The sequence below is a fragment of the Limulus polyphemus genome, unplaced genomic scaffold (assembly GCF_000517525.1).
Source record: "Limulus polyphemus unplaced genomic scaffold, Limulus_polyphemus-2.1.2 Scaffold677, whole genome shotgun sequence".
Lineage (NCBI taxonomy): Eukaryota > Metazoa > Arthropoda > Merostomata > Xiphosura > Limulidae > Limulus > Limulus polyphemus.
This window is the reverse complement of record NW_013666287.1, coordinates 120190-133425: the sequence shown is the minus strand read 5'-3', so window position 1 is coordinate 133425 and position 13236 is coordinate 120190. Positions and strand designations below refer to the sequence as shown.

General features: G+C 33.8%; 1 protein-coding gene across 1 annotated transcript in view; it reads left to right on the top strand.

Moving 5' to 3' along the window:
• The window catches only part of LOC106459893, a 31910-nt gene that overhangs the window by 340 nt on the left and 18334 nt on the right, over nucleotides 1-13236 (top strand). Inside the window, exons 2-3 of the mRNA XM_013919565.2 lie at nucleotides 367-579; nucleotides 12987-13136. Of these exons, the coding sequence (XP_013775019.2) occupies nucleotides 367-579; nucleotides 12987-13136 (363 nt within the window). The remainder of the gene's footprint in view (nucleotides 1-366; nucleotides 580-12986; nucleotides 13137-13236) is intronic.

The window sequence follows — 13236 nt, the reverse complement described above, 5'->3', positions numbered from 1 at the left end:
GTGTGGACAAGTACACATGAGTGTCGTGTTCAGACTTGTTTTAAATATAAACATAAGTATCTAGAACAAGTAGTATATTCTAGAGTTTTTCAAACAGTCGTGTATAAATTGTTGAGTGTCTATATAAATATGGAAGTTCGTACAATTCACCAAATTGTTTGACCTAACTTTCTTCTACACATGCTAATTGGTGCCGTTATTCTTAGAAACTTTATATATGTTCATGAGACACTGTGGTTTTTGTATTAGCAAGTTCCGGCTGTCTACAGTACTTCCTGGGTCCGTCAGGTCACGTTTCGAGTTTCAACTACGGTGTTCACGGCCAAAGAAATAACGCCTATTATTTCAACAATTTGCAATACACAGCGTGCGTGCGAGGAGAGGCAGGGTACTGTTCCATCCGCTGGGAGGCGCTTGGAGCGGATTTCGACGTTGGTCAACTTCCAAACGCAAACACTTCAGGAGTGGGAGACATGAACTGTAAATCTGACTACGTGATCCTTCCAAGCGGATCTGACGTTACTGGAACGTTAGGGCCGTCTGATCGATTTTGTGGATCAGTATTGAATCCGGTTCAGGGTAAAACGAGAAACAACCCTATTATATGTACGTAAGCATATATTTATTAAGAAATTACACCATTCTTTAATGTACATAGCTAGTAACTGTTCTGATATCTCATAAAGTGTAAAGCCAGGGCTGACGAGAGGGTGGTAGCTGGCCCGGGGTCTGTTGAGAGGCCCGTCAGTGGGATATTCTAAAGCTCACTAGAAAGGCACACTACTTAATGAACTACAATGGCTACTGCTTTTTCATGGATTCATGAAGAAATTTGTCATCCAAATTTATTTTATGAAAACTCAGCAAAAGTTAATAAACAGAATAAAGGGGGGGCGGCGATGATATTACTGACCCCGGGGCCTGGGCTGGATCTCAACGCCCTTGTGTAAGATCATACTACTTCAATTTTCATGAGCGATTTTTTTAAGGGATAGGGTTGTTATGAATCAAATTACACGCCATCTCAGCCACTCAGTGTTCAGAATTATGGTGGTTTCATAATATCTAAAAAATACAATATAAAAGCGATTATCAGTGTATCTCACGAGGACTTGGAATTCTAAAAATTTCATTAAACCCTTCCAACCCACCAAAATATCAAGAAATAACTGACATCGCCAATTTTGTCATATCTCTAAACAGCTTTGAATTTAACAACGAACGTTTTGTAAAAGAGTAATATTAATAAAGATTAGCATTCACCAAATCAATCTAGTTCACATGATAACATTTGTTCTTTCTGTAATTTGGTATTATAATTGGCATCTCAACCACTACTGTGCCTCTCTGTCCTTCCCAGCCGGCCTGATGAAACTTGATATTGTGCGAAAGACCTCCTCGACACTGGATATGACAGATATGGCGCAGTTCACCTTCAAATTAACGGTATTCCAATGGGTGTTAAGATGGCTCCTAACTATGCCAACATATATATTACGCTGTGAAGCCTCACACCTGGGGATTTTACATAGGTGATATATTTTTCATTTCGACCTCCGGTTTTGAATCACCCAAACATTTATTTTTCTTATGCGAACACCTTTCACAAAACAATCAAGCTTACCATTGATAACCGAGTCCTACCCAATTTAACTTTGTTGACGTCACTGTCTCTTTAAAGGACAGTCTTTTACTCACTGATTTGTGCAGAAACCCCAAAGACAGTTCACAATATCTTCACTGTCAAAGCTGCCACCCTACCCCACCCCACATTAAACAGAATATTACTTACAGTTAAGCCTCCGAATCAAGAAAATCTATACTGGTGAAAAAACAACAACAGAAAACGCGCCAAGAATCTAAAACAAAACACGCTACAAAGAGGCTGTAAAGACACACTCACAACACTAAACGAAAAAGCATACTTAAACAGTGTAATACTCAAGAATCAAACATAATTCCTCTTGTTATTAATTATCATCTTAAACTCAGAAGTTTCGCATATTCTGAAAAAAAAAATCCATCTATGACAACTCAATGATTACCCGAGATAAATTTTTCCTGAAGTTCCTGTTGTCTCCTTCCAGAAGAACAGAATTCTTAAAGATATCCTGGTTCATAAAATGACTGCCATCCATGAAATAAAGTTAATTGTCTAACCTGCAGGTTCTTAAAAAACTACCGACTCTTCTGCCGACAATTGTAACCGCAAACACTGAAACAATACTAAAGAAATTACTTACACAGCATTCACGACACCATTTACCTCAAAAGTACAATCACCAGTATGTAAAACAGACCCCAAACGACTCTTTGAGAACGTTTTGATAACCCTAAATCTTCTATTACCATCAAATAAGACCTTCCTGTTGCCCAACACTTCATTAATGACCTGTTTCTCATAGGCATCGAAACTGCTTTCAAAGCTAAAGATGTGAGAAAAATGAATGAAGCATATTAGATTACTACTTTAAATACCGTTGTGGGATAAACATAGATTCTGGATCTAGTGATCTTTGACCGTAATCTCTTCCCTGTCTGACAAGTAATTTTTTTCTTATGTATGGTGCATACTTTTATTCCTGACACTTTTAACAATTATTGTTTATTCCATATTAGTTTTAATGTTTTTTATTCTTTCTACATTTTCCTGCTAATCGATGTTCATATCATATTTTTATTTTACTTTGTCAGTACCCAATATATCTTTTTATTTAATTTATTTTTTTTAACAAATTCTTTTTAATCTCTTCATATCTAACATTATAATTTCCAGATTTATTTTGTCGTGTTACATAACGGAAATCAATTACAAATACAAAATTTCTTTGAAAGCTAATCAAAGTACTTCCTGGTTGTTATGGTAGTCTACCTTGCGTAACCTTGACGTCACTTCATTTTTTTTCTCTCACATTACATTGTGAGCCTGGCATGGCCTGATTGTTAGGGCACTCGACTCGTAATCTGCTTGTCGCCGGTTCGAATCCCTTCACCGAACATGCTCGCCATTTTAGCTATGGGGCATTACAATGTGACAGGCATCACTCCCACTATTCGTTAATAAAGAGTAACCAAAGAATTGGCAGTGGGTGTTGTTGACTACCTGCCTTCCCTGTGGCTTATCACTTGAAAATTAGGGACGGCTCGAGTTCAACAAATAAACTTTACTTAATGATTCTGAGTTTGTCCCCTGATGAAGAAAGGTCTACCTTTCGAATTCTCTCGGGTTATAGGGTTTCTTATTGTTGTCTTTCACGAGGCTAGTTATTTTCTGGTATTTCAGGTTTTAGGGTTTCTTATTGTTGTCTTTTACGAAGCTAGTTATTTTCTAATATCTCTGGTTATAGAGTTTCTTATTGTTGTCTTTCACGAGGCTAGTTATTTTCTGGTATTTCAGGTTTTTAGGGTTTCTTATTGTTGTCTTTTACGACGCTAGTTATTTTGTAATATCTCGGGTTATAAAGTTTCTTATTGTTGTCTTTTACGACGCTAGTTATTTTCTAATATCTTGGGTTATAGAGTTTCTTATTGTTGTCTTTCACGAGGCTAGTTATTTTCTGCTATTTCAGGTTTTAGGGTTTCTTATTGTTGTCTTTTACGACGCTAATTATTTTCTAATATCTCGGGTTATAGGGTTTCTTATTGTTGTCTTTCACGAGGATAGTTATTTTCTACTATCTCGGGTTATAAGGTTTCTTATTGTTGTCTTTCACGAGGATAGTTATTTTCTACTATCTCGGGTTATAGGGTTTCTTATTGTTTTTCACAAGGATAGTTATTTTCTACTATCACGGGTTATAGGGTTTCTTATTGTTGTCTTTCATGAGGATAGTTATTTTCTACTATCTAGGGTTATAGGGTTTCTTATTGTTGTCTTTCACGAGGTCCGTAATTTTCTACTATCTCGGGTTATAGTGTTTGTTATTGTCTTTCAGAAGGCTAGTTATTTTCTACTATTCGGGTTATAGTATTTGTTATTGTTGTCTTTCACGAGGCTAGTTATTCTCTACTATCTCGGGTTATAGGGTTTCTTATTGTTGTCTTTCACAAGGCTAGTTATTTTCTACTATCTCGGGTTATAGAGTTTCTTATTGTTGTCTTTCACAAGGCTAGTTATTTTCTACTATCTCGGGTTATAGTGTTTGTTATTGTTGTCTTTTAGAAGGCTAGTTATTTTCTACTATCTCGGGTTATAGTGTTTGTTATTGTTGTCTTTTAGAAGGCTAGTTATTTTCTACTATCTTGAGTTATAGTGTTTGTTATTGTTGTCTTTCACAAGGCTAGTTATTTTCTACTACTCGACAGTATGATATATTTTAAACCACGACCACAGAAAGTGATTTCAGATATGTCTTTCACTTGACAAACAACACTCTTCCTACTTACATAGAGAAATAAATTATAGATCAACGTGAGCGTTGAAAGAATAGATTTAAATAAGTAAAACTTTTTGTTTTATATGTAAACCTTTATTTTTTCACTACTGAACTATCTTAAATGGCAATTAACCTCATTCTATTTAATTTGTAGCGAAACACAGACCATTTGAAGCACGAATTATAGCTGATGACAATGACGTGAGTCGTGGCTTCAACCTCAGCTTCACTCAGATTCCCTGCAACTGATGTTTTGGAAATAGACAATTGATCACATCAAAAGCTATTGTTCTTAGTAGCGAAACGAAAATACATAAAACGATATGGATAATGGTTACAGACTTTACATACAGGTTTATGTCAATGAAAAATTTTAATCATGTTTCTCTCTCAATTGTTTGAATTTTGTAAGTTGTTAAATATGAGATATCGACCAACAGCTGACAAAGAGTTTGCTTCACCAAGCAAACTTACAATACGGACTCTTGATTTAGATGTTGGGTAAACCATGTCCGACCAACAGCTGACAAAGAGTTTGCTTCACTAAGCAAACTTACAATACGGACTCTTGATTTAGATGTTGGGTAAACCATGTCCATGACTTTGGCTATATTTATGTAAAAATGTGTTTTTAAGGTAATAAAGAACAGAAGTGAATAACACTACAACTCTGTGTGGTTTTCATTCAATATGTTTCGTTGAAAATGGAAGATAACTGAGTAACTAAATGCATTTAATTGGATGTCACTCACACCTTTCTATTTATCGTTTGAAGAAGGAACTTTGTCGTTAAACATTGACCATGAGAATCATTTATATAATTAATATGGGAATGAGGACGACTAGATATGTTTTTAAAATCTCTAAAAAATTGATTTGAATATTAACTTAAAAAGAAAGTATAATAAGAATACTGACTTTCTTGATTTCCATTTTTTAACTAATTAAAAATTAAGATGTGCTAAAAATCATTATGAAATTAAATCTCAATTTTTGAAAAATTCATTTGTATTATAAGTCTTTAATTACGCAAGAGCACAGATCCTGGACGTTTGAAAAACAACACGTTTACTAGCTACTTTCAAGTTACTATATTTCATTATGAACAGCATATGTGTTCTAAATAAAGCAAGACGCTAAAAGAAATAAATAATCAAATCCGAAGAGGTTTTTTTGTAGTTAAGCGCAAAGCTTCACAATGGGCTATCTTTGCTGTCTCCACAGGTACCGAAACCAAGTTTTTAGCGTTATATGCGGATTTACCGCTGAGTCATTGGAGGTAAATTTGAAGAGGAGCACCATGTACTGTATCAAAGTGTCCTTTCATAATAAATGAACAGTCTTCCCATAAACTTGACATTAATTAATGATATCAATATGCAATATAACACAAGCTCAGAACTGAGCAGAAACAGACCCATCATCACCTGGGTCGAAAGGGTTTAGGTTCAATAGAGTTATGTATATCATGGGTGTTGAAGTATTGTAGGTATTTCGGACAGTAGCACTGGTTTCGGAGGTTCTCATATTCATTTGCAAAAATGCTGCTATATTAAATTTAATTATGAATAAAAACTGCATTCTAGGAAAGAAGACGGGAGATAAATTATGGAAGGTTCTGTTTTCTCAGTAAATCAATTCAACTTGGAGATTTCTAGAGGAATCTGTGGTACACTTCAGTAAATATATAAAAAAAATCTTCAAGGAGTCAAACATTTCTGCAGATGTAAATAAACGTTTTTGAAAATATGTTCTCCATTTTCATTTCAAATGTGGTTTAGCGCAATTTGAAGGTCTATCACTACGAAATTAGGGAAGACTAGCGCAGATAGCCCTCGCGTAGCATTGCGCAAAATTCAAACTAAACTAAACGAATAATTTAAAATGTAAATTATACGTTTGGAAACAAAACAGAAAGACGGCTACTTCCCAAAACGTCACAAATGTAGAACTATCCAGATTGCTTCGAGTGGAAAATATACTTAAATATGTCGAGCCCCCCAGTGGCGCAGCGGTATGTCTGCGGACTTACAACGCTAGAATCCGGGTTTCGATACCCGTGGTGGGCAGAGCACAGATAGCTCATTGTGTAGCTTTCTGCTTAATTACAAACAAATATATCAAACAGCATTTTTTTCTATATGAAAACAATTATCAAACGCCATTGTTCGTGATTGGCTTATATTTACAGAGAATGGTGATTTTGAATTTGAAAAACGAAACAAAACAACAACAAAAAACAAAAAAAAACGATGTTTAACAGGTTACATTAATCTAAGTTTCAATAACCAGTAATTTAATATGTCTAAAGGTACTCTTTGTGGCTCATCGGGAACTCTGAAGGTTTATAACGATAAAAATAGTCAATTGTGTAGGTCTGTGTTTATCAACGAAGAAACAAATGTTTAAAGAAATTTAGTGAATAAATCGGAATTAGAACAATATAACGAAACTCTATGTTATTCCTACAAAAAATGATTTACTTGTTTACCCAAACGGCTTTGCTGTGAAAAAATGAAAGAAGATGATTATGTATGAAACTAAGTTTAATGTAAGATAACGTGTTAAAAATTTAACTACAGTAACAAATCAGGGATTTGCATGAAAAGCTTTCAGATACAATAGTTATCTTGCTTATAAAGTGGCTTAAAACATAAGAAAAAAAAAGATATCTTAGGAAACACGCGTTACGTATACTATGTGCTCGGTTTACACATATTATGTATTGAACTTACACACATTACATACTCGGTTTACATACACACATTATTTACTCGGTTTACACATACACGTTACTTATTCGGTTTATACACATTATGTATTGGACTTACACACATTATTTACTCAGTTTACACATACACATTACTTATTCGGTTTATACACATTATGTATTGGACTTACACACATTATTTATTCGGTTTATACACATTATGTATTGGACTTACACACATTATTTACTCGGTTTACACATACACATTACTTATTCGGTTTACACTCATTATGTCAGTGGGTAAGTAAGCTATAATTACTTGTAATGTATATCGAACTTCACTCCCAAAAGTTGCATTATAATTAAAACTCAGTATTTCGGCTAGTCATGATTGTCCGAATAGTTTTCTAAACAGCCAACTTGACCTACATGACTCGAACTTCCGTATCAACATCCTTGTTTTCGATACGTGTACAGTTATTACAAGGTGTACTTTATATTAGGAAATGTTCCAGGCGATAGCACTACAATATTAACGATGTAAAATTGAGGTAAAAAAGTCGATCGAACACTTTGAGCAGGAATCCTGCAGACACAAATATCTATTGTCCATTAAAAATACTGTAACATTACTTACACTCTCACACACTTTATATCCCACATTTCCGAACTCCGATTATTCCGCTATATCCGGATGTTTTATAATGAAGCTCTCGATAAACTTTTCACGCCATTAATTACACAGTAATTAACAAAATCGAGTTTAATTATATCTTAATTCTATGAGCCTTAAGTAAAAGTAAAGAAGAATACAATTTCTCAACTACAATACGTTTGTAATAGACAGTTCCGATGAAGCCTTTTGCTCAATACCAGAACTCATCATATACTTATTATTCTTAGGAAAGATTCAACGTTTTACTACTCGGTAGACAAAAATATATAGCCATTATAAGTTGATAGTAAAACTTTATTACATAAATGGTACATGATAAAAAACAGATGTAAAGCAAAAGATATGAGCGAGAAAAACGCATGTAAAGTTACGCATATATGTCGAAAACAACATCTGATCTGTTAAATATGTCTATTCAGTCACATTTTTACTCAAGCGCAGCACTAACCCTTTCAAACCCCGTTTAGTTATCTGTACCTAAGCATTAATATTTGTTGGCATAACTGGCAAATTTGTAAATAAATTATCCATCGTTAAAGGTATTTCAATGAATAAATTGAAGGCCTCCAAATACGCAGAAATCTAACAAAGCTATACATTTCATAGCAGAGTAGATGATTTGATTTTTGTGATTTGTTCTAGAAGCCACATTACTTAAAACAAACATCTATGACGGATGCATAAGGTCTCTTGATTCCTTTATCCAATGTTTAATTTCTTGAGCAAATTGTATTTAAATAACTTTTTTAGTCAAGTTAAAAGTTTAAAATTAAAAAGACCTACGCTATCTCAGACTTATAAGTTTTTATTGACATAGCATACATTAAAACTCAGAAAAAGAAGAATTTTGTAAGAACAAAAATGGCAATGAAGTTTCTTGGAGCTGTATATTTATCTACCATGATTTTATATGTTCTAATATGTTGCATGGCCTTGTGATTAGGGCGCTCGACTCGTAATACGTAGATTGTGAGATCAAAATCTGTCGACGAAGGTACTTAGTCTATCAGCTGTGGTAGTTTATAAGGTGATAATAAATTCCACTATTTGTTGATAAAAGAGTAGCCCAACAGTTGGCGGTAAGTGTTGTTGAATAGTTGTATTTCCTCTAATCTCTACTTCAAAATTAGGGACGACTACACAAGAGAGCCCTTGAGTAACTGTGCACGAATTACAACAAACCAATATATCAGATAAAACGTCTATCAATCTAATTGTGTTACCTCTGACGTTTGTATTTTTATCATATTTGACAGAAAAACATTCTGAAAATATTTTCCAGTAGATCACACACACACATATATATATAATTTATGAAGTAAATTAGTAAAGGAACAATAACCATGTGACGTAATTCTGTCTCTCAGTATGATGGTATCACGGCCATCAAGGTCACCGAAAAAAAAATTAATTCGACGCTAGAAGGTGTTTGGTATTTGCTCCGAAACAAAAACCGAACATTGACCGCCTATTAAATCTGTTTGAACACTATCGTGACGTAACGTTAGTGGTAAGGTTCTGGTGGTTACCTGTCACGAGATGCTAATTTAGATAGACATTAGGAGGGTAAGGAACAAATCAGAAGACAGAAATAATTGGAATAGAACTTGACTAAAACTATAAAAGAGCAAGACAAACCTACAATCCTCGTAGTGAGGAGATTTGAGAGTGAAACTTGTGTCACCTCTGAATCCAAGTGCTCCGACAGTAAGTACTAACGAAAATCAATAATTTTATAATTACTCTAAAACGAGTTGGTGTTTTGTTACTTAAGCAAGAAATGACATTAAAATATCACAGAACGATAAACACGAAATAACATTAGTCATTTGTGGGTAACTTTAAGCATAATTTAAGGTATTCAAAGTTTTAGTTACATTACGTAAGATGTATAGAAAATTCAGAACGTTTCTAATATATTGCCATGTTATTCTACTCATTCTTGAAGTTAATTTCATCCACGAAGCCTCGGAATACGTATTTTCATTTATTGTAAACATTTCTATATTTGTGGATATTTATTGTGTATTTATTGCCCGTTTCATTACTACCACGCCTGAATTTACTGAATAAATAATTGTTTTATTTATCTTAACATTAATAGGTGGATTTTAGTCAGTGTTTAATTATTATATTATTTTCTTTATTTTAAATTAAAACAATTTCACTACCTTAGTTTCAGAATGCTTGTAGTGTTATAGAAAGGAAGAGGTGTAAACAATTATAGGAGTTCGTGTTCATTTAGAATTATATCTTTGATTGAAGAATGAAAGGCAGGTAGATGCCCTAAAAGAATTTACCAAAAGGACCAGCTCTCTGAGTATAAATGCTCGATCAGTTTGAGTACACCAAAAGCACCAGTTCTCTGAGTATAAATGCTCGATCAGTTTGAATACACCAAAAGCACCAGTTCTCTGAGTATAAATGCTCGATGAACTTGAATCTGCCAAAAGGACCAGTTATCTGAGTATAAATGCTATCAACTTGAATCTACCAAAAGGACCAGTTTTCTGAGTTAAAATACCTGCTCAGTTTGAATATACCGTAACGACCAGTTTTTTAGTTAAAATGCTCGATCAATTTGAATCTACCAAAATATTTTTTTTGTAGAGATGCTCATTCAAAGAACCAGATTAACCAAAAGACAAAATAGGCGGCTGCTTATGAGATTAGTGTCAAGGAGCACACATTATTATTATCATTTTTAACAGCTTTCTCAGAAAAAAAATTTAATTGAACTCTGTAGTATTTTGAAATAATTATATTTGTCAAAAGATTGTTTTCATGGGTAAAAATTCAATGTCAAAACAAAATTGAGGGCTTGTGGAGAAAAGGATGCCTACAGAACTGAAGTTGCCTATGGGCTTACTGTGCTCTTAATCCGGCCAAGGTCATTCATTATGAATCTACCATAAGGATCAGTTTTCTAAGTAGAAATGCTCGTTTATTTTGAAATAAGGGCCAGATTCCCGAGTATAAATCTTATTCATTTTGAATATACCAATAGGATCAGTTTTCTGAGTATAAATGTCTGCTCATTTTGAATCTACCATAAGGACCAGTTTTTAGTTGAAATGTTCGTTTAGTTTGAATCTATCATAAGGACCAGTTTTATGAGTTGAAATGCCTTCTCAGATTAAATCTACCATAACGACCAGTTTTTTTTAGTTGGAATGCTCGTTTAGTTTGAGTCTACCATAAACCGGTTTTATAAGAAGAATTACTCATTTTTGGAATTCGCTCTGAATCTTAAGAGCTGTTAGTGTACTATTCAATTAGAGTAGCCCGCAAGTTGGCGGTGAGTGGTGTTGATTAGCTGCTTTCCCTTTAGTCTATTACTTTAAAATTAGGGACAGCTAGCGCTGATAGCCCCCGAGTGGTTTTGAGCGAAATTCCACAAACAAACATATAAACCGTAGGTACTATTTTACCAGCATTAAGTTGGTAATATAACATTTTCCGTATTTCAGCCATTATTGAGCAGTTTAAGTAACTCAGGAGTTACTGTTTGTTTCATACTTTTCTATATCCAGATAATGAGATGGACTGTAGAAGGTTTTCTTCTGATTCTTCTATTCTTCGACATCAAAGGACAGCAGAATATTGTCGGCAGCATACGTGAGTGTGTAATAATATTTAACTCTTAAGCTAGTATTTCAGATGGTTTTTATTTAATAAGTTTATTATCGTACGAATATACCTCTATTAGATCCACAAGTGTTAGCAAAAACGAAACAAAAACAACGCTCAAATATACAAATTATACAAATATAACAATGACCCCTTTAAGTATTGCGTTATATTCTCTACCTCAAGTTGATAAAATTATTGTACGTTAATACACACTTATGCTAGAGGAATGTACAGAAATAAACGGAATTTTATTTTCAGTAGGCTTTCCTTATAATGTTACAACAAATATACATTAATGGTGTGGGAACTATACATCGTTTTCAACATAAAGCCCTGTTAGTTTCTTACTAAGTTCCCTGATCTTCATCACATAAAATCATTAAATGAACCTGCTCTTTTATGAATTCAGATGCGTCAAGCTGTTTTAAAAATATTATGCTGTTAACATAACAGGTTCATATTTCAATCATTATTGGATAATGGTATGGAAAATATGGTGGATTGACAATATATTGGACCGAATTGGACGAACTGCTATTCATTAATAACATTCATTTTTGGGTGTTCATGTTCAATTTTTAATGTAACGTGACTTTCCAATAATTTTTTTTTAGATTGCAAATTGACCCATTTGCTTATTGATTCAGCATGTAAGTCCCTCTTTCAAAGGATGCCGAGGTCTTTCTGGTTATCCACTTTGCCAGATTGTTACATTATTCGCCTATAAGGACGGTCAGTCCATCCAATTTTCTAATTTGCAGTCATCACACAAAACGTAGTATAGGTTCTTACATTGTCATATTGCAGCAGGATATCTTATAAGAAAGAACAGATTTTTGATTCAATAACCGCTATTTACCTATATGACACGTATGGGGGAAGGGGAGGAGTCCCGTTTCTTTCTGAACACAAGCTGTTTAGTTTTTTAAATAAAATAATTACAATATTTTGTACAACGGATCTGTTCTGAGTCCAACTTGTGACGAATGTGCAATATTTGGTATCATAAAATATCTTTGGTTATATATTTTAGTAGTTTCGAGTTGTTTTTATTCAAACTTTAAGCTTTACATCCATTGGTAAAAGATAAGTACTTTGCTTCAAATCAATGAGTTGCTATTATCCTATATACTTATTTAGCTGCCTTTCAAAATGTGTAGTTCATACCGGAGGGATTTACACATTTTGATAAAAAGTTTAGAAAAAAAACGACATTTATACTCCAGATATATATAAAATATTTTTTTTTTATTTTAACCAATGTTTAGTCTTCGCTGCTTCATCAGACGAAACGTTGGTTAAAATAAAAAAAATCTTTTATATCTTATATATATCGAAAGTATAAAGATCGTTATTTTCTAAACTCGTTATTTACGTGTTTTGTGTTAACTCTTTTGTCCAGTAGAGTTGATTGGAAGAACTACTTATATTCTATTATTCGATGTACTATTAATTGTAGACGAACAGCTTGATTTTCTGATCGCTTTGATTTCTCAAATGTGAAAAATTAAGTCACTGGAGAAAATCCCAGTTTTTTTCTTTTCATTTGTATTTCTTACTAACTAAATGTTTTGTTTTTTACGCTCCTCAGCCTCGTTTTTCACCCTGTTGAGGTTTGTTAACACGCCGTGTGTTGGTTCTAACGGCTTGGAGGGGGTCTGCATGTCTGACACGGCCTGTAGCATAAGAGGAGGGGCGAGCATTGGTAGCTGTGCTAGCGGTAGTGGTGTTTGCTGTTTAGGTAAGTTTGGAATGAATTCTTCACCTTAGTTCTTCCCCTGCCGTTCTGTTTGTATGTCTGGGTGTACTTACTATAGCTGAAGATCTACAGAAAGTAATTT